This window comes from Dipodomys merriami, unplaced genomic scaffold (assembly GCF_024711535.1).
Source record: "Dipodomys merriami isolate MVZ:Mamm:240054 unplaced genomic scaffold, mDipMer1.0.p SCAF_5, whole genome shotgun sequence".
Classification (NCBI taxonomy): domain Eukaryota; kingdom Metazoa; phylum Chordata; class Mammalia; order Rodentia; family Heteromyidae; genus Dipodomys; species Dipodomys merriami.
This window is the reverse complement of record NW_027206068.1, coordinates 29,838,172-29,864,167: the sequence shown is the minus strand read 5'-3', so window position 1 is coordinate 29,864,167 and position 25,996 is coordinate 29,838,172. Positions and strand designations below refer to the sequence as shown.

The window sequence follows — 25,996 nt, the reverse complement described above, 5'->3', positions numbered from 1 at the left end:
TTGGGGCTTTTTTTTTTCCCTTCACCCACAATAAGCCTTGAAACAAAAACATTTCCATTATCTACACTAGCAGTTCCCTGATATATATGGTTTACATTTACTGACATTTTTGTGTGTTTATTGTGTGCTTCAGAGAATTTTTTTGTATTAAGTGGTCATACAAAGAAGTTAGTTACAATTTCCTATGTCAGATTATGAACACAATGTATTTAGAAAATTTTTTGATTACATATATCCAAAGCTGCTAGATAAATTACCCTAGCATGAGAGGTTACTGGGCCAACTACATGTGAGTATAATATTTCAAACCGGGGCTGGGAAGGTGGCTCAGTGGTAGAGTGCTTGCCTTGCATGCATGAGGCCCTGGGTTCGGTTCCTCAGCACCACATAAGCAAAAAGAAAAAAAGCCGGAAGTGGCACTGTGGCTCAAGTGGTCAAGTGTTAGCCTTGAGCTGAAGAGCTGAAGGACAGCACCCAGGCCCAGAGTTCAGGCCCTACAACCGGACCCCCCCCCCAAAAAAATAATAATATTTCAAACCTTCCAGACCTGTGAAAGGTGAGCCAGCCAAGTATGTTCTATAAATGATGTGCAGGGCAGTTTGAAATATTTCACATAAGAAGCTAGATTGTTTGGAAAACATCACTTCTATAAAAAGAAATTAGTAAAGATAAAGCTTTCAATGATACATATAAACTTTTGTTGTATTTTCAAGAATTTTCTTTTATTTACTTCTTTAGCTAAATAGACTCATTTTTAACTTACAAGAAATATTAACACTAATATAAAACCACAGAAGACTGAACTAATTACATGCTAACAATACTTCCAATTAAGCCCTTTAGTTTTTTTTAAAAGTGGTATTATGAATCTGTGGTATTTGCTACAGAATCAAATAATATACCTAAAGACAGACTACATTCTTACATTTGTCTAGTATTTAAAATGTTTTAATTATCACTACCTCTACCTCAAAAACTATCTTATTTTACTTCATATGGAAAAAGTTTAACTATATAATTACTTTTTAAAATAGAAACCTGAATAATAAGGTATTAAGAATATTTTAAGAAATGGAAACAAATGTAATTTATTCCATACACTAATAATCTATAACACAAAACATCATACATTTTAACAAATATAATAATACTCTGGAGTAAATCGTTTATTATATTTTCAAAAACACTATTTTTCTCTTAAATTTAATAAAAGAAAACTTCATTGATGAAGCTTATTTTCAAATATATACACAAACACAGCTAATTAAGAAGTTATCACAACTAATCCAGAAACATACAAATAAATATTTTAATATTGCAGTTTGAAAACAATCTCAATGGCTTATTTTACCTAAATGATTCATCTATTGAATAATTTACAGTAGATTAAAAACTATAATGTCTCTTGATATGAAATAGTAATAAAACTTTAACAGTTCTGCTAACATAGCTTAAACAAGAATTTTAAATATTTTTCTATAAACCTAATTATATTTTTAGTAATCATCTTTCTAACATTTAAAAGTACACGAGAAAAAAAATCAAAATAATCTTCCCCTTCCATACAAGATCCTAAAAGAATATTTTATGATAACTCTAGGTAAAATTTTACTTAAGTCTATAGCAAAAGTAAACATGGATTTTTTTGTAATTAAAGCATTTTAAAAGTTTTTACTATCAACTTACCTTCTTTTGATACCACACTATAGCATCTGTGACTTTGGACGCCATTTATTCCACAGAAATTACACATTTGTCATTTTAAGCTGTACAAGAGAAAAACATACAAATGATTTTACTTCTACCTTTCAAAAGGAGACTGAACAACATGCATACACACCACTCTGGTTACTTGTAGGACAAGGAGTGTATGACCACACTTATATTACACCCTTCTTCATTACTATTTTAGCAACAGGTTCTCTTAGTAAACAAAAATCAGCTGTCATAATAAAAGGAGATTCTCTCTTTACATATATAGCACTTGAATGTTCTTACAAAATAGATGAAAGTGCTTTTTTAAGAAAAAATAAGCCTTTTATGTAAGTTTCAGATTTTTCTAGGTTATTTTGGAAACTTCATTTGTAAGTTTACATATAAGAGAAAACCATTCACTTAGTAACAGGTCAGTTACTAATCAACTAGTGTCAATTACTGTTGCTACCTTGTACAACCTTTTGAAGTTCAGAAAAGTATCTGCTCCTAAAAATAAATGGTTGATAGAGAAATCGAAATTTATAATCACATATAACTTTCATGATAATAAACACAAAATCACTAAAGTGAACCACAGAAGTTTAAAATTTGTATTAACTGCTAAATCAATAACAGTTAATCATATAGGGATAACAAATATTAATATTTCTGATATCAGTTTGCTAATATTTAGAAATTTACATGGGTCATCCAAACTGCATAATTCCTGCATTTGTCTAAAACAATACTGGTACAACATTTAACAGTTTCTTACCCATATAGAGAATTTCAATCTGATCTTAACCCTATTATTAACTCTAGATTACTTTTTCAATCATAAAATGACACTTCCAGGACAGTACCTCTGTAAGGATAAGCCAAAAACAGACACTCAGAATCCAGGCAAAGAATCCTGTTAAGCCTACTCTAGCACACACAGATAAGCAACTGCAGGAAATATCAATACTAAAATTTTCCATAGCTAATAATAAGATCCTAGGTTTTATCAAGATGCATATATATGCTTCAAATATAATGAAAATTACTATCAAATTCAAATGTCAGATAACCAACTAAAATTTAAAGCAGAATTTACTTAATACTTGTACTGACCACTTACAAATCAAATTCTTGTTATTTTTTCTCATTTTTAGTTGATCCAATCTAAGCATACTACATTTTGAATTTCCTGTCAAATAACCACATATAATAGAAAGAAGAGGATCTAGAAGCCAAGACCTGGATTCAAATATTGGCCTCACTATCTACTGCTTAAAAATCAAGAAGTCAGTGTCTCTGAACTTTGGTTTCATTCACTTGGAAAATAGGAACACATATAGTTACTCATACCTTACACATTCCTATGACCAAAAGATAACATATATAAAAATCCATAAAAATGTCCAATTATAATTATCAATTTTTAAAAATATTTTTATTGTAAAGATACTGTACAGAGGGATTACATTATATGAGTAAGGTAATGAGCACATTTCCTATTATCATTTTTATACTTAAAAAATCAGGAAGTAGCAAGTTTGTTTTCCTTTTGTAAACATGAAAAGCAAATTAAAACAGGAATACATGCAATCAGTTTTTGTTGACATTGAAAATAAAAAGTACCAGTTAAAAGATCAAAATGTCAATTCTCAAATACACACATGAGTTATTTAGAGATTTCAAAATTCACCTCCTTTGACGTTTTTCAGTCAAATATGGTTATCTTCATTACCCTCACCAGTGTTTTGGGGGGAAGATTTCTCTAACTGATTTAAGAGTCTCTCATCTTGGTTTTTCTATTGTGGAGGTTTCTGAGTGTCATTTATTTTAACCATATTATGCTCTAGAAGTCTTCCCTATTGATTACAATATTGCACCTTCATTATATGTATTTGTCAAGACAACTGCATATGCTTTCAAAACTGGCCATAATAACATTAAACTATATTAATAGTACAAAATGAGAAGACAAATTTCTCACACTACCTTCTTTTCAATTTATTACATTTTTATTGAAAAAAAAATCCACCGTAGGGACAGGAAGGAAAAACTGGAAGTGAGGGAAGGGGTAACACTGTCCAAAAAGAAATATATTCTACCTAACTTAAGTACTGTAACCCTTCTGTACATCACCTTTATAAAAATAATAAAAATATTTACCAAAAAATTCTATTTTATCTAGCAAGATAATTGTTCCCTCTCCTAGTTCTCCAAGAACAGAAAGAGGTTAGAGTCACAGATCATGGAATAGAATATTCCTATGTTGTAACAAGCAAGCTAACTAAGCACAATCTGAGTTCAAACCCCAGAAGCACCAAAAAGAAAACAATAGAAACATATCATTCCACAAAAACATATTAAAATCTTCAATGAAACTTTTTCAATAAAAGTAAGGGAAATATGTGCCTCAAAATAAAATTATTTGAAAGTCAATTTTAAAATGTTTAGATACATCCAGAAATAAATTTAATTATCTAACATTATTCTAATTATATAAAGTATCCTATATGTTTTAAATTATATGAACTACAGAAAAATTCAGTTTTGTTTTAAATTCTTCAGTAACGATGTGCTCTGAAAACTCATTTAACAGTGTTTCCATTGTGTCAACAACCTTTCTGTGACAGAGTGCTCATACCTATTTTTAAAACAGGTTTTACAGCATGCTGAGATAGATTTCTGACTCAGACATATGACAAATCACACTTGGACACACAAAATTCACATGAGTAAAAACTAAATAAAGCCAGATGCTGGTGGCTCACGCCTATAAACCTAACTACTTAGGAGGCTGAGATCTGAGGACTGCAGTTGAAAGCCAGCCTGGGCAGGAAAGTCATGAGACTCTTATCTCCAATTAATTACTAAAAAGTCAGAAGTAGAGCTGTGGCTAACATGGTAGAACACTAATCTTGAGCAAAAAACAAAACAAAACAAAACAAAAAAACCCTCAAGAACAGCATTTAGTGTGCTCCAGGACTACCACTTAAAATAGAAAACTAAATAAAAATAGCAACTTTTCATGAGAAAACAGGAAGAATTAATTTAACAATAAGTTATTTTGTGAATGCAAAGATTATTTCTAAAGCCTTTCCAATTTCTTTGATTCTGTCATATAGATTTATCATCAATGTTATGACAGTTCATACTAAATAAAAATATTACTGAGTGGGTACTTTCAATATATTACTGAGTGGGTACTTTCAATAGAGGATCAAGTTAGTTACCGAGTTCTCTGAACCTCAATTTCTTACCAGTATCATTTTATCATATGTTACAAATCCAATAATGATTAAACAAGTTAACAATTCCTTAAATATATAAATGTTCCTCCTGAATTGTTTGACAAACACACCTCACAACATTAGACAAAACTCATATATAGATCCACATATATATGCACATACATATCTATTCATATATATGCATATGTATCTATCTATATGGATACATGTATACACACTGTGTATCTTATTCTAAGTTCTCTGTTCCACTGGGTTATATTTCTATTTTATGCCATTACTATACTGTTCTGGCTACTGAAATTATATATTTTGAGCCTCTAACACTCTGAACTCATTTACTGACTATTGGAGACTTCTGTGATTCCATACAAATTTTTATAGCATTTTTCTTTTATTTCTGTGAGGAATGACATTGGTATTTTGATAGGAGTTGCACTTAATCTGTAATTATTTTAAACAGTATGGACATCTTAGCAATATTAATTCTTATAGTCATGAACATATTTTTATATTCTTCTATTTTATCAGTGCTTTATAGTTTTCATTGTAGGAGGGTAAGAATATGCCACATTTAATTTTTGAGTTTGGCTTTTCTTGCTCAACATCATCTCCAGATCTGTCCATTTTCTTGCAAATAACAATTTTATTTTTCTTAATGGCTTAATAATACTTCATAGTGTATATACATATATATATACATATATATATATATATATATACACAGAAACACACGCATATACATGTAAAGACCTTATCAAAAGGCCTTTTTGTTTTGTTAACAGGAAATCATTTTTAGCACACAGGCAGAAAGGTATAGAAAATACGGTTTGTCTGAAAACTATAATGTATGGGAAGATGGCATGAAATAATGGTGGTTAAGTAGATTTGGGTCAGATCATATTGAAGTGCAATTCTAAGGGGGTTATTGTGGGTTTTATTTATTTATTTGGTATGACTTCAAAAGCAGAGGCAACAAAAACAAAATTTGATAAATAGGATTACATCAAAATAAAAGGATTCTGTAGTATAAAAGGGGGAGAATAAAGATACACCCTACTAAATAGGAGAAAACATTTGAAAATTATCCAACAAAACAAGCTACTAGGTAAGACAAGTAACAATTCATGTGGACTAATAGAATATGGATGGATGGATGGATGGATGGATGGATGGATGGATGGATGGGTGGATGGATGGAGCGAGGGAGCGAGGGAGCGAGGGAGAGAGATAGGAAACTGAAAAAACCAGCAACAATAATATCAAAATAGTACAAGCTAAAAATGGGAATATAATCTTAATAGATATTTCTCAACCAATAAGATATAAGAGAAATTTTCAACATCTTCCAAATCACATTAGTGAAATGTGAATCAAAATCACGATTTTACCCTAGTTAAAATGGTTATTTTAAATTTTTTAATAAATGCTGCCAAGAATGTGAAGCAAAGCGAACTCTCATAAACCACTGATGGAAATATAAATTAGTATAGCCACAAAAGAAATAAGATGGAAGGTCCTCAGAAACTGGAAACAGAACTTTGGTAAGTTCTTCAGAAACAGAACTATGATATGATCCATTAACTGCACTACTGAGTGTATATTCAACTACTGAGTGTGTATTCAAAGAAACTCAGTATGTAAAAGAGATATCTGTACTCCTGTGTTTAATGTATTACTATTCTAAGATATATATATATATAAACGAATAAATGGATAAAGAAAATATAGTACAATACAAATGAAATATTATTCATGAAAAAGAATGAAATCCTGTCATTTGCAGCAACACAAATAAAACTAGAGGACATTATGTTAAGTAAATTAAAGATGACATAGAAAGACAAATATGGTATGTGCTCACTTAGATGCAAAAGCTAAAGAAGTTGATCTCATAGAGAAGTAGAGTATGGGGATGGAGAGGGAATCACCATTCCCAGTACAGAGATATACTTCAATTATGGCTGAAAATGATTAGCAGCTGTATATTAAAATAGCTAGTAGATAAGATTTTGAATGTTCTCAACATGAATAATAAATGTGTCAATTACTCTGTTCTGTATATTACATACATGTAGAGAAAAATCACAATTATCTATAATATGTACAATGATTATGTTGATTAAAAATTCAAATAAAAACTAATCCAATTTTTAATTGCTATTTAAATGGCTAGAGCTGAAGCTACAGTGACATTGACCTTAGTGTAGATGTCAAATGCATATATCAATGAGGACAAAATTAGACAAGCGCAAGCCGGGCGCTGGTGGCTCACGCCTGTAATCCTAGCTACTCAGGAGGCTGAGATCTGAGGATCCCGGTTCAAAGCCAGCACGGGCAGGAGAGACCGTGAGACTCCTATCTCCAATAAACCACCAGAAAACCGGAAGTGGCGCTGTAGCTCAAGTGGTAGAGTGCTCACCTTGAGCTGAAGAGCTGAGGGACAGCGCTCAGGCCCAGAGTTCAAGCCCCACGACCGACAAAAAAAAAAAAAAAAAAAAAAAATTAGACAAGCGCTGGTGGCTCATGCCTGTAATCCTAGCTACTTAGGAGGATGAGATAAGAAAATCATGATTAAAGCCAGCTTGGGCAGAAAAGTCCATGATACTCTTATCTCCAATAAACTACTTATAAAAAACCACGTGCTAGTCTCCAGTGTGGTCCTTGAGCCTCTTTGTGCTCATGTGCAGCATGGGGAGGGGAAGGAAATAGAATATTTTTCAACTGTCTTTTGGAACTGAGCATAACAAAAGTTTGTAGCCAGCTTTCATTGTTTCCTCCTTTATATAGGTCATGTTCTTTTTTTGGCCCATATGCCAAATAATGCTCTCCTAATGTTGAAGTTATTACTACTAGAGTTTAATGGTCAATTTTAGGCTTTTCATAAAAATTTTCCTAGAACTTAATGTGCCTGTCAATTTGCAAATGCACATTTCATTCCAGAAAGTTTTGGTATCTGAATAGGTTTTAGTTTCATTTACTGGAGCATCTATTTTAGAAATACCAGTTCTTCTTACATTGGTAATTCTTTCCTTTATTATTTTTCCTGTTGTCTATTTGTAGAATTCCCATGCCAATTTTTAATCATGCATTATATCTGATATGAAGAGTATTATACTGAGATCCTATTTACTCTGACAGTTATCCAATAGGTTCTTCTGAACAACTTTTCCCCTTTTCTCATCTTAGCTAGGACCATTTTGATTTCTCTATACATGTGTTTACAGACACAAACTTCATTTTGAGAACTGGGAATAATGGGGCTGGGAAGGTGGCTCAGTGGTAGAGTGCGTGCCTTGCATACATGGGGCCCTGAGTTCAATTCCTCAGCAACACATAAGCAGAAAAAGCCAGAAGTGGCACTGTGGCTCAAGTGGTAGAGCGCTAGCCTTGAGCTAAAAAGCTGAGGGACAGCGCCCAAGCCCAGAGTTCAGGCCCCACACCGACAAAAAAAAAAAAAAAAAGAAGCATTGGGAATACTGCTTTTAACTTATTTTACTATAACCTAATGATTCTTAAGACAGAACGAATATTGAGCCTTGTATAGCCTCTGTTAGAAGTACTATGAAATGTTCTACAACAGGATCTATTTTACACACACACACACACACACACACACACACACACACACACACAAACATATAACCATCATGGGCTTTGGTTCTTGCCCTTAATTAAGAGTACCATGCAAAACACAATGTTCCTTGCTTTTACTGAGCTTCCATATTTATATGGACGCTCTTCCTGAAGGACTTTCCTGAAGTGTTTTGTTCCGTCCTAACCTCTTAGCCTACTTCTCTGAAAGTACCAGTGAAAATTCTTAATGTTTTATAATAAGCTTGATCTTTCATATTACTGTATCAGCTAAACAGTAAAGCTTAAATATTTTAAGTTACACTTCTAACAACAGCTGCAGTTTTACTTCTGCTATTTCTAACAGAAGGAAATAAAAGGAAGACACCCAGTTTCAATTCTTTTTATAAATTTGAGATATTAAACAGATACTACAAGATCATCAATTGATTCTGTAAAATTAGATAAAATAATCTCCAAGAAAATAAAAACAGAAATCCATGTTGGCTCCTCAAGTCTTCTCCACTTTTGCTAGCTACTCAATTTTCCAAGCAAGAAACTACTATATCTTATGCCTTCCCTTTCCCACCTCACACCACCGCCAATTCTGTCTACACATAGGAACCACTCAATAAATCGGAAGAAATAAAGTAGTATAAACAATTCCACTCAATAAATAGGAAGAAATAAAGTAGTATAACTATTCATGAGAAAGTCGAACATCTTTTACATATTACCTTCCTAGCCCACTACCAAAAAACTTATACAAACTAATATGAGCTAATACCAGTTCTCTACTACTAGTCTCTTCTTGTTTCTTCCCTTTCATCATTAACAGAAAAATAAAAATTAAATAAGAAATAAAAACTGACAATCTCACTTGGAAGGTTACTGATTTCCCAGTGTATACAAAGAGTTTAATTGACATATATATATATATATATATATATGTTTCTTATGCAAGATATATGATATATATATGTGTATTATATATATGATATTTTTCTTACAATCTTTTAAAATTTCCTTTATCATCAGTAGCAATGATGGGCACTGATGGATCACACTGTTAATGCTAGCTACTCAAGAGACTAAGACCTCCAAAATTGAGGTTCAAAGCCAGTTTGGGCAAAAAAGTCAGAGAGACTCTATCTCCAATGAACCATGAAAACGTTGAACTAAGCCAGGTGCTAGTGGCTCACTCCTATAATCCTAGCTACTCAGGAGGCTAAGATCTGAGGATCATGGTTCAAAGTAAGCCCAGGCAGGAAAGTACATGAGACTCTTATCTCCAAATAACCACCAGAAAACCGCAATTGGTGATCTGGCTCAAAATGCTCAGGGACAGCATCCAGACCCCCAATTCAAGCCCCATGATTGACCAGAAAAGCTGGACTGGAGGTATGACTCAAGTTGTAGAGCATTAGCCATGAGCTAGCCAAACAAGAACCTGAGGTACTGAATTCAAGCTTCAGTGTCATACAAAATCATCATCATTATCATCTCTACCCTCTTCTACCTCCTACTCTACCTTCCTCATCCTCCTATCCATATACACATATATCCTACATACATTTATCCACATTTTACAAACATACTATACACTTTCATGCTTGTCCTTTTAATTCTAGTAATATTTCCTCTATCTACAATAACTATCTCCTTGTCCTGACCTATTCACAAATTATTCCAGAGTTATCTAAGCATAGATCATCATATAGAAAACTAAATTGTGAAAACATATAATGGTATTCAAATGATTTACTAGTAATAACCTAAAATATTTTAAAATATTTCAAGCTTCCAGGAAGAAAAGTGCAAGATGAACTTGTGCATCTAACCTTATTTCCTTAAATTACCTAACTGAAATGAGAGCAGTCATCCAAATACAAGGACAGAGAACCACCAAAATAAAGCCTGAAAGAAGATATATGACTAGTCACTGGGTCTAGAAGATCTGAGAAAGCAGGACGCAAAAGTGGAGAATGAAGAGTATCAGCTTAATTCACATCACAAAAACAAAAGTTTCAGGAATTGGCTTACTACCAGTCCTGAATGTGGTGGCAAAAGTACTAAATAAATCTCATTCTAAAGAAGGCTAGTTGAAAGCTGGTTAAGTAGCTTTCATTCACATTCTGTAACACTGAGCGACTACTTCTCTACGACTCTGCAGTTGACTGAATGTCATCCATGTATCTCTACCAATGGATGTGAACAAAATATTGAGTATTTGCTTCTTGCAAATAAAGGGAAACACTTGGGAAGGAATGCCTGAGCCTTTACTGTCCAGGATACATTTTTAGGCAGGTACTCTACCACTTGAGCTAAAGTTCCAACTCTGAAAAATTGCTCTTCTTTTTTCTTTTTCCCTTCCATTTCATAATTCCTGAGGGTACTTGAAGCAAGTTATGTTCCTCATCAAATAATATCTAAGTAATCCTTGGAATCAAGCAGGTCAACAAAATAATCTATTTGTCTGAAACGTGCAAAACTAAGTGGAATTATTTCTTTTTTTCTTTTCTTTAATACTTGGGATTGAGCCTAGGACTTCCCACATGGTAGGTAAGCACTATACCACTGTGCAAGAACATGAGTCTTCTTATTTTTCTTGTAAGAAATAGAGTTATCACTCAGCTTCTCAGGCTGGCCTTAAACATGCAATTTTCCTGCCTCAGCCTCTTGAGTAGCCAGGTTTATAGGTGTATACTACCATGCCTTAGTTTTACAACTTCTTTTAATGATATGATCACTTGGTCACATAGCTTAACAGTTGCTTTGTTTTTAATAGCTACAAATACCAGTTAACTCAATATTCATTTCTGCAGCTAAAAGTGTATTACACATACCTACATACACATTATATATATATTTTTTTTTCATTCAGTTATGTCTATTGAGAGGGCCTACAAACAAGAGGAGCTGAAACTAATGATACCTCAGTAGCAAGAAGCACACCTAGTATCCACATCTCTAAATATCATTTCATAGTAAAAAAAAAATCCAACATTTCTTTAGTGGAAGGGGAACCATTTTCCCCACAAGGGAGATTTGGATCTTTCACAGGTCATTCAAAATTATCAATACAGGCAGACAGCCTCAAAGAAGTATATAAGAAGCATTATGTGTCTATCCCATCATTTACCTAATGGTTTTGTGGGCCTTAGGGAAGGAGACATTCCCTACTCCTACCCTAGATAACTGTCTGAGTTCTAGGGCTGAGGAAAAGACAATACAAAGTGATTTTAGAATATCTTGTGCCTACCCTCCTTAGTGGAGACTCCCCTTTCTTGCTACCAGAGGGAAGCTGGAGGAGAGCAATTTTCTACCATCACAGAAGACTCTATAGAGCACTGAGACATAACACAGAAGCCAAACTTTTTCTATATGTCATAGAACTGGTATGTGCTCTCCACAGTTCATGGAAGAGTTTTTTTTTAAATTTTATTTATTTTATTTTATTTTATTTGTGAACATACTGTACAGAGGGGTTACAATTACATGGGCAGGATAATGTGTACATTTCTTACCAAGCATTGCAGCCTCCTCCTTTTGTTTACCCTTCACGTCCCTTCCCAGCCTCCCCCCTCCCCCCCAATCCCAATCCTTCTCCTTCCCCCCCTTACCACCCCCCCCCCGCACCGACATTGTAAAGCTCGTTTTGGACATGACAACTTGTACTTCTCATTGTTGCAACAGGTCATGGAAGAGTTTTTAAATGACCCCTCTTCTAGTAGCTCCAACTGTATGGAACTGTGTAAGGGAATGTGGTATCATCCCAATAGCAGTTCTGATAAGAGATCTGGCTTGGGGCCTTGAATTCTGACCAGGATATGCTCAAGGACATGCACAATCATCTCTTTTGGAGAAGCTGGGAATGTTCTGTGAAGTCGTCAACGACAGAAGAATAACTTAAGAATACCTGATGACCCCTCTGGAGAAAACATCACTAATCTGGGGTTCTGTGGAGTTAACTAGCTTGCATGCTCAAAGCACTAGCACAGAAACACTTTTGTTCTAATTTGGTCAGTAAGTAAGAACTTACTAAGTTATAATCCTCTGTACAAGCATTGGAAGTCATTAAAGGGATTGGGAGAGAAATTAAAAACAAAATGGAACAGAATATGGAACCATCTTCTATCAAAAACTAATCATAAGCCAGTCACCTTTAGCTCATGCTATAATCCTAGCTACTCAGGAGGCTGAGATCTGAGGATCATGATTCAAAGCCAGCCCGGGCAGGCAAGACCCTGAGACTCTTATCTCCAATAAACCACCAGAAAACCAGAAAAACTGTGGCTCAAGTGGTAGAGCGGTCGCCTTGAGCTGAAGAGTTGAGGGACAGTGCCCAGACCCGAGTTAAAGCCCCACGACCAACCAAAAACAACAACAACAAAAAACCCTAATTATATACTGTGGGCTTTATAACATGTAGAATGTGTGACAATATATACTATGGGCTAATAACATATATAGAATTAAAATTCATGACCATAGAACAAATTTTAAGAGAAATAACAAAAGAATAGGGTTATTACAACGTGTTTTATATAAATTATGCTATATGAGCTTTCTTTTACTCAAAAATAGACTCTGATAAGAATATATACTAGTCATTAGCTACAAAATATTATAAAATGGAATACAAAATATACTCAAATAGACAAAAGAACAGATGGAAGAACAGAATGGAATGAAGAAATAGTAGATTTAAACTAAACAATATTAATAATCACATTAAATGTAAATGGACTAAATTAAAAGACAAAGATTAGAAAACTAGACTAAGAAGAGCCAAAGCAATTAGTCTTTTTAAATACATACACAAAAATATCTAAAAATTAAAACAATATACACATCAATTAATATTAATCTAAAGAATGCTTAATGTCCATACAAAGCATATAACGAGGGATAAAGAAGGCATGTCACAATAAAAAATTGATCCATTCACTAAGAGACCATAAAATCCCAAATATGCATGTATCTAGTAACAGAATTTCAAAATACATGAAGCAAAAACTGAAAGAACAGTAAGGGAAAAAAAATCAGTCAGTCCACAATTATACAGATTTCAACATGTCTCCCTCTCAAAAACTGGTAATACAAGTAAGCAGAAAATCTGCAGGGATTTGAAATATTTAAACAATGCCATCAACCAACTTATATTCTATTCAACATTCTTGTCAAATATGCATTGAATCATTTAAAATTATTAAAATCATACACTGTAAATTCTTTGGCCACAGTGAAAATGAAGTAGAAATCAATAACTGAAACTCGAAAAATCCCCTTAAAACCTCATGTCTATGTATCTAAATAACAAAACACAAACAAAAACAACAAAGGAAATTAGCAAGGATTTTTTAAATTTTTTATTGTCAAAGTAATGTACAGAAGGGTTACAATCACATAAAGTAATAAGTATTTCTTGTCAAACTTGTTATCCCTTCCCTCATTTTTCTCTACTTTCCTCCCCCACTCCCTGTCCCCAACCCCAAACTGTACAGATCATTTCCAACATATTGTCTTGTGTATATCGCTGTTGCACTGGTTCTTTATCTCACCATTCCCTTCTCTAATTCAAATAAACGTATATACAATACCAGGGTACCAAAATCAAATACAGTGACCACAGGGGGAAGAATATACAAAAGAAACAAAAAAATCACATAGCACATTAAAAACAACATAGACAAACCTCTTGTGTCTATGTCTTGGATTTCATTTTGCTTAGCGTCATCTTATATGGTCATATGTACATAGCTATTGAGCTATTCTGCTCATCTGCTAAGATTATCCTAGACGTGTACTAATTGTTGCAAATAAGGGAAACCATCAGACCTATGTTTCTTTGGGTCTGGCTTACTTCACTTAGTATGTTTTTGTTTTTTTTTTTTTTGGTTGGTTGTGGGGCCTGAACTCTGGGCCTGGGCACTGTCCCTCAGCTCTTCAGCTCAAGGCTAGTGCTCTACCACTTGAGCCACAGTGCCACTTCTGGCTTTTTCTGCTTATGTGGTACTAAGGAATCGAACCCAAGGCCTCTTGCATGCTAGGCAAGCACTCTACTCTACCACTGTGCCATATTCCCAGCCCTGTAAACATTTTTTAAAAAAAATCAAAGTTAGTAAAATTGAGAACAGAAAATCAACAAGAAAATCAAAAGCTTGTTTTTTAAAAAGATCATTAAAGCAAATAAACCGCTAGCCAGAATAAACAGGAAAAAGAGTAAAGAAATAGATTAGCAGAGTAATAAGACTATCATCATAGGTCCTAAAGACATTAAAAAGATAGTAACATAATATTGAGAATAATTTATAGCAATGAAGTAGCAATTTCAATTAAGTTAACAAGTCTCTTCAAAGATAAAACTATCAATGTTCATGCAAAAAGAATTAAACTGTATAAATTCTTCTGCTAAAAAATAAGTTACAGGGCTGGGAAATTGGCTCAGTGGTAGAGCGCTTGCCTTGCATGCATGAGGCCCTGGGTTCAATTCCTCAGCACCACATAAGCAGAAAAAAAAAAGCCAGAAGTGTCGCTGTGGCTCAAGTGGTAGAGTACTAGCCTTGAGCTAAAGAGCAGAGGAACAGCACCCAGGCCCAGATTTCAGGCCACACGACCGGAACCCCCCCCCCAAAAAAAAGTTATAGTTAAAAATTACTCTTAAAAAGAAAACTCTGGACACAGATATGTGAATCACTTCATACTATCTGAAGTTTAAGACACATGAAAGGACCTACTATTTATCTGTCATATGAAGAGACTAAGGATATACTGTGATATAATTATCTTAATGGTTCAGAAACATCATTCTGAAAGCAAGTCTTTGTGAAGCTAAATAAAAAATAAATCAACAAAGACAATTTGGGGAGAATGATGATGGTCTGAACTAAGCCAGCAATAGTTTTGTTTTGTTCTTTAAATTGTGAGTATGTAAAATAATTAGTAGAAAGACTAACCAGATGTAATTATTAATTTGACATGAAAGACAGAAAGAGTACATTCCATGATTCCTGGCTTGAACACTAGAAGAGTAACTCAATAGAACAGGAAATACAAGAAGAAAAAGACTGGGGAAACAAGAAGATATGTTCATTTTCAACAAACCCATAAATTCGGCACTCAATAAGCAATAGGATATATAGACTAAACAGCAAATATGTGCATTAAATTAGTCTCCTTTCTCTCAGACTTGCAATTAAAGGCTTCCTCTACAAGTATATAATTGCTTGTCTCTATAAAAAAAAATTTAGGCATACACACATAAAGTTTGTCAAGAGATTGAAGAAAACAGCTCTTTCCCTACACATTTAATTCACAGGGCTGAGACCAAGCTTCAGGGCTTATTTTTCTTATATTTAGAATAGTAAAATTCTATTTATTCTACCTAGTTTAATAAGTATGTTCTACTTTCTTCAGGAAAAAGAAAAAACTCTCTCTTGCTCTGTATGTGACTACACGTATTCTTTGTTCAATTCTCTGTTACATGTTTAATATCCTAGTGCCTCATCTTAAAAGTTTTATTGCGGGGCTGGGAAGGTGGCTCAGTGGTAGAGCACTTGCCTTGCATGCCTGAGGCCCTGGGTTCGATTCCTCAGCACCACATAAGCAAAAAGAAAAAAGCCGGAAGTGGCACTGTGGCTCAAGTGGTAGAGCGCTAGCCTTGAGTTGAAGCTCTGAGGGACAGCGCCCAGGCCCAGAGTTCAGGCCCCACGACCGGTCCTCCCCTCCCCCCAAAAAAGTTTTATTGTTTGTTTGCCATTTTCTGGTTTTCCTTACTTCTCTTTTAGAATTCCGTTTTAAACAAATAGTTCAACATAATCAAATAATTACAAGCATCACTTTTTAAGGAAGTCTTACAAGTCAAGCACTGTGTCAAGGGTTTAACATCATATTGTCTTATTTCATTCTTAAAATTTAGCAAAGCAGATTACCTATTTTATGAACAAAACTGAACCTCAAAAAGATTATGCAACAAGGAACTGGAGGCCTGGCACAAGTGGTAGAGCACTAGCCATGATGAAAAAGCTGAGTTAGAGTACAAGACCAAGTTCAAGCCCAGAGTACCAGGGGGAAAAATAATAGTCCAATTTTATCTAATTGGTAGACCTGGGACTTGAACCTAGCTCAGGAGATGACTTGTGAACCCACACTCTAAAGATTACTACTAAGCTATATAGGTTACTATAGAATCCTGTGCCATTTAACTTTCATACTTTTTTTTGCTATCTGTAATAGATCCTGTACTGAATATTTTAAATTGTATTCAAGCAAAAAATATCATGCTCACTACCTATATTCAAAGTTTCTATAAACTCTTAAGAACCCCTTTCTTCTACTGTTTCTGCAGCTGAAAAGCTATATACCATGCACATTTTACTTCCTCTCATTAAATGTCAAATTTAATCATGTTATGATTATCACTGGGTAGTTCTTCAGCCATAGTCATTTCCTGCCCAAGTTCCTGTTCACTACTCAGAATGAAGTCTAGCATGTTTTCTTTCTCTTTTGGTGCTCAAAAACTACCTATTATAGGAAGCACTCAGTAGTGTTCATCTGAAAATTCACTTCTATATTTTGTGTCATGTTAGCAATTTGTATTAATCTAAAAAGCTGGACTAAAAATGTAGCTGTCCAAAATGCCATTTAATATTTTTAACTTCATCATGTGATTCTGGTCATCAAGTAAATGGTCCACATTTCACCTTGCTGATAGCCCCAGACATAACTCATTCTTCCCTGACCTTCAATATGTATATGGTTCTATCCTAACCTGATAGGAGGACACATAGATACATGGAACTTTTTCTCAGATTTTTAAATACAGTCTCAATTTTAAAACATTCTATTTTACTATCATATTTCAGTCTGGAGTAAGAATAAACAGTCAAATCCAGGCTTGAGATCAGGAAATTGTTTAAGGCTATCTCAGGGAAGAAGCTTCTGTGGCCTCATCTTAACCAAGCAAGAAGTGAATGCAGTGGCATAGGCATGTCATTTTAGGTATATGGGAAATGTAAATAGGAAGATCTCAGTTCTGTCTGGCCTGGGCATAAATATGAAACCTATTTGAAAAGTGTCTAAGAAAAAAAGAGCTGGAGATGTGGCTTAAGTGGCAAAGTACCTGCTTTACAAATATAAGTTCCTGAGTTCAAAACCCAGCAGTGCCAGTATATTTTTTGTTGTTAACATAATGTCAGATTTTGCAATACTGACTTTTACGTGGGTACTAACAGGTAAACAGGTTAAGGGATGGCAACAGTCACTTTGAGATTCTTTTATGAACAATCTCAAAATACGATCGACAAATTAAAGTGCAAATGTCTGTAGTTGTAGCTAGTTATTATTTTTATACCCTAAACGGAACATATAAATGAAATAATGAAACAGTTGCTTATCTAGACATATTCAGAAAGAGACTACATTGGCACTTGGAAAAAATAAGGATTAAAAGGTAAATACTAAAACAACGGGCAAACTGTTTCTGTAAGTTTAGTATTTAATTATGTAATTTCCAACCATCAAAACTGGTTAGAACTTATTTTGCCCTGCTACAATTATAAATCATTCAACTTGGTCTTCACAAATGCTTTTTACATAAAGCTACAATTAGTTCGCAATCTTTAAATAATTTATGTTCTTTCTAAAACTGCCTTCTTTCTCCTATTCTGTGTGGGAATACCTTTGTCCTCTATTTATGAAAACTTTTTTTTTTGGTTGGTCGTGGGGTTGAACTCTGGGCCTGGGCACTGTCCCCCTACCACTTGAGCCACAGAATCATTTCCGGCTTTTTCTGCTTATGTGGTGCTGAGGAATTGAACCCAGGGCCTCATGCATGGAGGCAAGTGCTCTACCACTGAGCCAGCTTCCCAGCCCTGAAAACTGTCTTTAAGCCTCCATAATGACAGCTCTTCCCTGGGCCTCCAAACCACTCCCTCTTAAACTTGCTCAAATAATTCCCACATTTCTGGTACCTGGAAGATAGCTTTGTTCATATGATTCCTTACACATTGTTGAAATCTTCATTTGCCCCCATATGGAAATGTAAAGGGTCTTAACCCATTCACCTGTGTCTGTGTGTCAGAAGTGTGCGGTTTTGCATTGTTGCTTCTCATGCCATTCCTGTTTCCCTGCTCTCTGCCACTACCAACACTCTCCCAGAAGAGCTCACCTCATCCCAAAGACAGTTTTGCCAACTGCGCCCACTAACTATATTATCAACATTTGTTAAATATCGATCTCTCCCACCAAATGGACGTACCTCAGGGTGGGAAGATAGCTGTCAGTAATGTTCAACATCTCAAAGTGTTACTAAGTTGAGAATCAGAATTTTCTACTGATTATTTCTACATAGTTTCCTACTGATTAAGTCTTCTTTTACCAAGTCTCTTAGAAACCAATTATACAATAGTGGTAAAATAAGGATTTTAAATGAAGTCTTTGGATGACATTTAGAAGTGAATCTTGACCAATGAGTTAAGAATACATTGACTAAGTAACCTACAAAATATGGAAGTAACTACTATACTCACTTCATAGGATTATAACAATTAAATAATAGTCCAACTAATTTTTCATTGTCATTTTTCAACACACCACCATAAACTCTTTGACTGAATCAAATAAAGCTGTACAAACTCCTTCAAATTGTGCATTAAATGGACTAGCTAAAACGTTTTATGGTTTAAAAACTATTTATTAAGACCAACTAGCCAGTGCCAGTTTGGATTTTAAAAAGTCTGCTTTGGGCCAGGCACCTGTGGGGTGGCTCACGCAGGAAATTCTAGCTACTAAGGAGGCTGAGATCTGAAGATTACAGTTCAAAGCCAGCCTGGCCATGAGGCTCTTATCTCCAATTAGCCAACAGAATACCGGAAATGGCTCAAAGTGGTAAGAGGGCTAGCAATGAGCAAAAAAAAAAAAAAAAAACTCAGGGATAGCGCTCAGGACCTGAGTTCAAGTCCCAAGACCAACACCCCCCCCAAAAAAAAAAGTCTGCTTTGGGAGGCTCTTGACTATGCAAGAGTACCCCCACTGTCTACTACACTTTGATTTGCTTAGCACTTTTTCATGCTCAGCCAGAAAGTAGTGAGAATTAGAAACCAGACACTCCCCACTTAATACCTAAATTAACATTATCTGATGCATACAGACAACTAACCCTGTGTGGGAAGTAGGCTAGTTCCAGAGGGGGGAGGGGGTCCTGGAACCACCTTGCTTCTGGTCCCAGATAGCTCATTCTTCCCTGACCTTCAGATTCCTTTCCTCTGGAATCTGGAGGCTGGAGAGCCACTACAAGTGACAAGGCATACCCACTCCCTTGTTCTTCGCAGCCTTTACTCCAAATCCAAGTCAAGTTATGCTATTTTAAGGCTCTTTAGGCTAAAAGTGCGTAGTCCCCATTCTTAAGATTCCCGTTCCAATATTACAAAGGTTGTTTAAAAGGTGCCATTTCTTAAACAACAAAAGACACAGATTTTACAAAAATACTTAACAAGATCAAATACTCAAAGTAGACTCACAAGGAGGGGGAGAGGGAAAGAAACGTTCAGGAATATGTGGTCAAAGAGACTATTTAAACAAAACCTGCAAAATCATAAAAATAACCTCGAACTAAGCAACCTTAACCACGAAAATGACACCCCTAACACACTTTCCCAAGCACTTCAGGATCAGCTGGCATGCGACGTGCACACTGAGACGAGCCCGGCCGTCCCACCTCCCACCTCCCACCTCCCCGGGTAGCACAGGTTCACACAAGCTAAAAATAAAACGGGTACGAGCAGCACGGTTTCGCTGAAGTTCTACAGGGAGGTGCGGAGTTGGAGAGCCGCGACTCGGAGGAACAATGCCGGGACGCCGGCTGTCAACACACGGCAGTCAAAAATCAGCGAAGGTGAAGCGCGCCGGTATTGTTTCCAGACGTAAAAAGAAAAAGGCAAAGCGGTGCAGGCCGACGCACAGAATCCCGGCACCCACGCCTCCGCGGCTTGGGCGGCCTGGGCGAAGGGGACCGTCCGCTGCCCGGCTGGGCTCAGCGGCGGAGGGAGGGGAGAGCCCCGACCCGACCCGACCCGACGCTCCGGCCCGCAGCGCCCAGCCCCGCGCCCGCCGACCCCGCCCCCGAGCCCACAGCTCCCGCCGCGAGCGGACCTCCCCCCCCCCCCGCCCTCTGCCCGCAGCACGCCCTCCCGGGACCGCCGACCCCCAGCGCCGGCCTCGCACCGCGGGGAGGACGCGGAGGGCGGGGGTGGAACTGGAGAGGGAGCCGAGGGGCGGGCGCGAGGCACCGTGCGGGCGGCGGCGGCGGCGGCGCGGGGCTTCGGCTCGTCACGTCCAGCCCGGAGGACCGCGCGGGCTCCGCAGCGAAGCCGAACCTCGCTCCCGGCCCCCCCACCATCCCCCGAAACCACAGGATGGATGGGGGCCGCAGGTGAGCCCGGGCCCGCAGGTGCCGAGGGCAGCCGTGGAAGCCCCCCGCGCCGGAGGGCGACGCGCTGGCCCGGGCGCCCCCAGACCAGATCCATCCTCCGGACTCTGTCAGACGCTGAGGACCGCCACACAGCCCGCCCAAGCGTGGAGACCCGGCGGCGCTTACCGTTGGAGCGGGCGCCGCGCCGCTAGGAGGCGGCTTGGATAGCGCGCGGGAGACAGCGAGGCGAGAGCCCAGCCACGGCCGCAGCCTCAGAGCTCACAGCTCGGATGCCGGCGGGCAGGCGGGCAGGCGGGCGGGCGGGCGCGCGGCTCCGAACGTCGCGCGGCCCCACAGCGTCGCCCCGCCCCCTCTCCGCAGGATTTTGCGCTGGAGTCTGTAGGCGGGGCGGGCCCGAGGAGGAGCCGGGCCTCCTGCGGAGGCGGAGTCTAGCGCTGAATAATCTGATTGGCACTTGTGGGTCCAATGGGACTACAGAAACTCCAGGCTACGCTACGATTGACATTTCTTCTAACCCGTAGGAATGAGAGGCGGGTCCACTGTTGCTCTTCCCATGCCGACTTTTTGTCCAACTCCAAAGTCAGGAAAGGTCGGTTAGTTTACACTAGCAGCTAAATAGTCCAATGACCGCGTTCAAGGAGGGCCTCTGAACCCAGACTGGCGTTCAAGCTGCCAATTAGAATAGGCCTAGGAGCGGTGGGAACCAGCCCCGGATGTGGGCGCGGCCCAGAGCTAGAACTGAGAGGACCGCTACTGTTGCTGGTTGAGGAGGCGGAACTGAGTCTTTTTTCTTAATTTATCATGTGACGGAGTCTGGATTTAATGGGGGGAAAAGCGTGGAAGAGGATAAGGATCCAAACTGGCGAATTTCCTGACCTCCACGGCCCTCGTTGCTTTCCGGCAAGCCGTGCTTCTAGGTGAGTGGAGAACTCGGCCTTGCGTTGTCTGGGTGAGCTGTGAGGCCGACCCTCACTCCATCACTCTGCGAGCCCCACATGCACACGCCGCGGCTTGGCACCAACCGCGTGTGACTGCGGAAGAGCCTGGGCCCACTGGCCAGATTGGAGGGTGGGGAAGAAGGCGGCCACGTTGGGCGCCTCGAGCCGACCTTGGGCCTTTGCAGACCTGAGTTGTTCGGAACGTCCTGAAGTTGCGGATACTCATAGGCCCCCAAGCCAGCTACTTTGTGAGCTGTTCCTTGGAAGGATGGCCAAAGCTTTTGCAGCACTGACTTTTCGGAAGCAACATCTGACATAAGAATGCACGCAGGTGATGGGGTCAGATTGACACGTGGGGACAAGGGAAGGTTTTTAACAGTAGATAAAGAATCGTAGGACCAGAACAATCTTCTAGATAACTGAAATAGCAGTCTAAGAGGGGCGAATTTGATGAGCACATTTTAGTGTGGGAAAGGGAGCAGTCCCAAGTAAATAGATTTGCTTAGTTATCGCTCATAACACATAATCTCTCAAGCATCATTGAAATACGAGCTTGGTGCCTCTTCCATTGCTTGTCTGTAAGTGAACTTTGTTGTATCTCACATTATAAAGCTTGTAAGCTTACTTCTGCAGAAGTAAGATTATGTCCTTTATTTCATCTCTTAGCTCCAGTCAGTCCTCTGTTCACCTGTGGTGAATGCAGTTACCCCTCCAATAGCAGTTGTTATTCTTGCGAGAAAAAGAAAATGAAGCTGTCTCCAATGGCAGGTGACAAAGTTAGGTTTAAACAAGTGTATCTTCGTAAACCTATTCCTGAACAAACTAAATTTACAGAATTAAACCCAGACCTAGTTATTCAGCCCACAGCTCTCCACCTCTCCTTCCAAAGTCAGTCTCACCACTATCTGGCAGCCTCTGGCAAGGAAGGGTGACATTTATTGGAAAATGCCTTCCTGGGAGCCAAAACACTGCAATACGAAGAGTTCACAAGTTAAAGAGCAGGTACATGGGTATGAGTGGGGAAAGATGAATTAGAACACTCATACCACTTGAAATACAGCAATGTGTGTACAAGAATACCATGATCATCACCCTGCTAAGCACAGATGTTACAAAACATATCACAGTAGTTCTCAAATATAAGAACACTAAAGCATTTATTTCATCTAGTCAGTTTCTTCAACTTTTCCTTTTTTCCCCCCTTCGTCTTTACAGTTGCTTTATCACCTGTGTTTTTGTATTGCACATGTCCCCCCTTCTGTTCTTTTCCCCCCATCAAGTCTGCTTTCTCACCTGCAGCCTTTCATATCTTAATGGTTTAGTTCCTCCAGCTTTTTTAATATTTAGATTTCCCCCTTCTTAGGAATTTCTCCTTGTCCCCTTCTTAATCTCATGAGCCATTTCCATATCCTTATGTTCTCTTAACTCCTTAATCAACTGAATGCAGTTTGGCTCCTCATTTTCAATTCTATTTACCCTTATTCCATATGGTAATAAAGCTGATACTAAAAACAAAATAGTAAGTGGAGAAACATACTGTAAACCTATATGTGAAGACTGAGTGTGATAAATGCTTGTATTTAAGCTAAACTTATTAGTAAATGAATTCCCAGCCAAATATTCAGGTTTTTTAGAATTAAAAGAATTCTAGCACTGAAGAAATGAAAGGGAAATATAAAGAGGTCGAGCAAAGAAAACAAGTCTTCCATGTAGTAGGAAACATCCTGGAGCAATAGTAAACCACAGTTTTTGTGCAGGATAAAAAAAAAAAAAGTTGCTGTGACAGCAGTGGTTAAAAAAAAGTACTCCTAGCAATTATACAATAATTTAACATCAAATAATTGTAAGATACTTGAAGTTTTGTGTTTTTTTTTTTTTTGCGGGGGGGGGGGGGTATTTTTGCTTGTTTTGTTCCTTTGGGGTTTTTTGTTGTTTGGCTTGGCATGTTTGCGCTCCTGTCACTCATCACGTGACCCATGTTACCAACCTGGTTTTTTTGTTGTTGTTGTTTGGTTTTTTATGTTAGGTTTAGGGCTTGAATTCAGGGCCTGGGTGAGGTCCCTAAGCTTTTATGCTCAAGGCCAGTTCTCTTACCTCTTCAGCCACAGCTCCATTTCTGGCTTTTTTGGTGGTCAGTTGGAGATAAGCATCTCATGGACTTTCCAACTTGTAACTGCAATCCTCAGATCTCCAGCCTGTGCTTTTTTATTGGTTATTTTGGAGGTGGAGTCTCTTGGATTTTTTTTCCTGGACTAATCTCCAGCCATGAGCCTTCAGATCTCAGCCATCTTCCTGAGTAACTAGGATACAGGCATGAGCCACTGATGCCAAGCTGGGATATCTAAAGTTTTTAAATTGTCTACCTCGGCAAGCAAATAACCCAAGGATTTAAAAATATAAGATTCAAAGGTTATATAAAACTCAGAATTATCATTACCTTTTTCCAAATTACCTCTTTGCAACCCTTGATCTGACAATTTTTACTTTACCATTCCTCCCTTAAAAAGTTCCCCTTCTTGGCATTATACCACCTCCATTTCACTACTCTGATTTCAAATGCTTTATTTTAGCACGCTAACAATGACTGAAAAACTCTAGCTTTTCAAGTTTATCAGGAGGTTAAGAAAATCCCTAAAGTGCAGTTTATTCCAGTTTCCTAGAATTAAGTGGCATCCTGTTCTGGGGACATTTTCAATAGAACTCATGCTCGTGAATATATTAGAAATTTTATTTACTTTGTGCTTTAGTCATGGGTTGTAAGCAATGATGGACATGCTGTAAATGACTGCTAAAACCTTTAGGAAGAATGGTAGTATGTTTTAAAATTTAGAAAGTCTGTGAGTAGGAAACAGGTGACTTTGTTCACTAGGAATGAAAGTATCAAAACAATCTTTTTTCCTTCTTTTAGGGTATTTTTTCAGTTTTTCGACCCTGAAGCAGCCTCTTTAAACTGTTTAAATGAGAATGTCCTTGGCTCAGAGAGTACTACTCACCTGGCTTTTCACATTACTCTTCTTGATCATGCTGGTGTTGAAACTGGATGAGAAGGCACCTTGGAACTGGTTCCTCATATTTATTCCAGTCTGGATATTTGATACTATCCTTCTTGTCATGCTGATTGTGAAAATGGCTGGGCGATGTAAGTCTGGTTTTGACCCCCGACATGGATCACACAATATTAAAAAAAAAGCGTGGTACCTCATTGCAATGTTACTTAAGTTAGCTTTCTGCCTGGCACTCTGTGCTAAACTGGAACAATTTACTACCATGAATGTGTCCTATGTCTTCATTCCTTTGTGGGCCTTACTGGCTGGGGCTTTAACAGAACTTGGATATAATGTCTTTTTTGTGAGAGACTGACTTCTGAAGTACATCATCTCATTTCAGTTGCTGTTCAAAAGCTGTAATTACAGTGTTCTGAATCTTTGCAAGCCTGGAGAGAACAAGAGAACTTAGGGAAAATACCAAATGTAGTTTCCTACTTTGATAAAACAGGATTCATGTGTCAAGGACTCCTAGTCAACCCAAAGCTGAATTATTCAATATATGAGTAATTGATGTACTTATTACCCCTATGTAAATAAAGTTTGTTTTTGACTTCATTTTTCTTTGACTCTTGAGTTATGTTATTATTTAAAAATACAAAGCCTTAAATCTATATACTTGGATAGAAGTTTTATATATCATGGCTCTTGTATAATCAAAGTAAACGCTTATGCTTTTAAATTAGGAAGAAAATTTAAGTTACTAAAGTAATTAGGCATACAATTTCTTGTTCACATTCACAATGAACCTGAAGATTCGGCAAATTTTCACCTATATTAAATTCACTTTTCCCTCCGCCTCCATGTCAGAGCCTAAGCTTGTCTGTTTCTAAAGTTAGAGGGATCCTCCAGTAAGTTCCAGTTCGGAGTTCCATCAGGAACCATTTTAATGTCCTGAGGTCTCATGGAGTTAGTGCTCCATTCACTCTTGAAAATATCTTGGCTTGAGAAATTATATAATCACCTTGACAAGGTATTTAAGTACTTCAAATGAGGCTAAGATGGAAGTACTTAAAAGTAGTATGACTATTCTTTCCCTATTAGCCCACACTTAGAGCTCTGTGAGAAATC

General features: G+C 37.5%; 2 protein-coding genes across 4 annotated transcripts in view; one reads left to right on the top strand and one right to left on the bottom strand.

Annotated features, from left to right (window-relative positions):
- The window catches only part of Phtf2 (putative homeodomain transcription factor 2), a 103,366-nt gene extending 82,106 nt beyond the window's left edge, over positions 1–21,260 (bottom strand). Inside the window, exons 1-2 of one of the 3 annotated variants that reach the window (XM_069996343.1) lie at positions 21,109–21,260; positions 1,687–1,766 (exon numbers count right to left, since the gene is read on the bottom strand). In XM_069996343.1, the coding sequence (XP_069852444.1) occupies positions 1,687–1,731 (45 nt within the window). In that variant the 5' untranslated portion in view covers positions 1,732–1,766; positions 21,109–21,260. The remainder of the gene's footprint in view (positions 1–1,686; positions 1,767–21,108) is intronic. The other 2 variants (XM_069996342.1, XM_069996341.1) reach the window with 2 other exon arrangements.
- Positions 21,261–21,422: 162 nt separating this feature from the next.
- On the top strand, positions 21,423–25,483 carry Tmem60 (transmembrane protein 60). The gene is made up of 2 exons (XM_069997262.1): positions 21,423–21,860; positions 24,790–25,483. The coding sequence occupies exon 2, from the start codon at positions 24,840–24,842 to the stop codon at positions 25,239–25,241; it is 402 nt and encodes a 133-aa protein (XP_069853363.1). The 5' UTR covers positions 21,423–21,860; positions 24,790–24,839; the 3' UTR covers positions 25,242–25,483.
- The last annotated feature ends 513 nt before the right edge of the window (positions 25,484–25,996 follow it).

Excerpts from the sequence above, each read along its gene's own strand:
- Tmem60 (XM_069997262.1), top strand. The coding sequence starts at position 24,840 with ATGAGAATGTCCTTGGCTCAGAGAGTACTACTCACCTGGCTTTTCACA.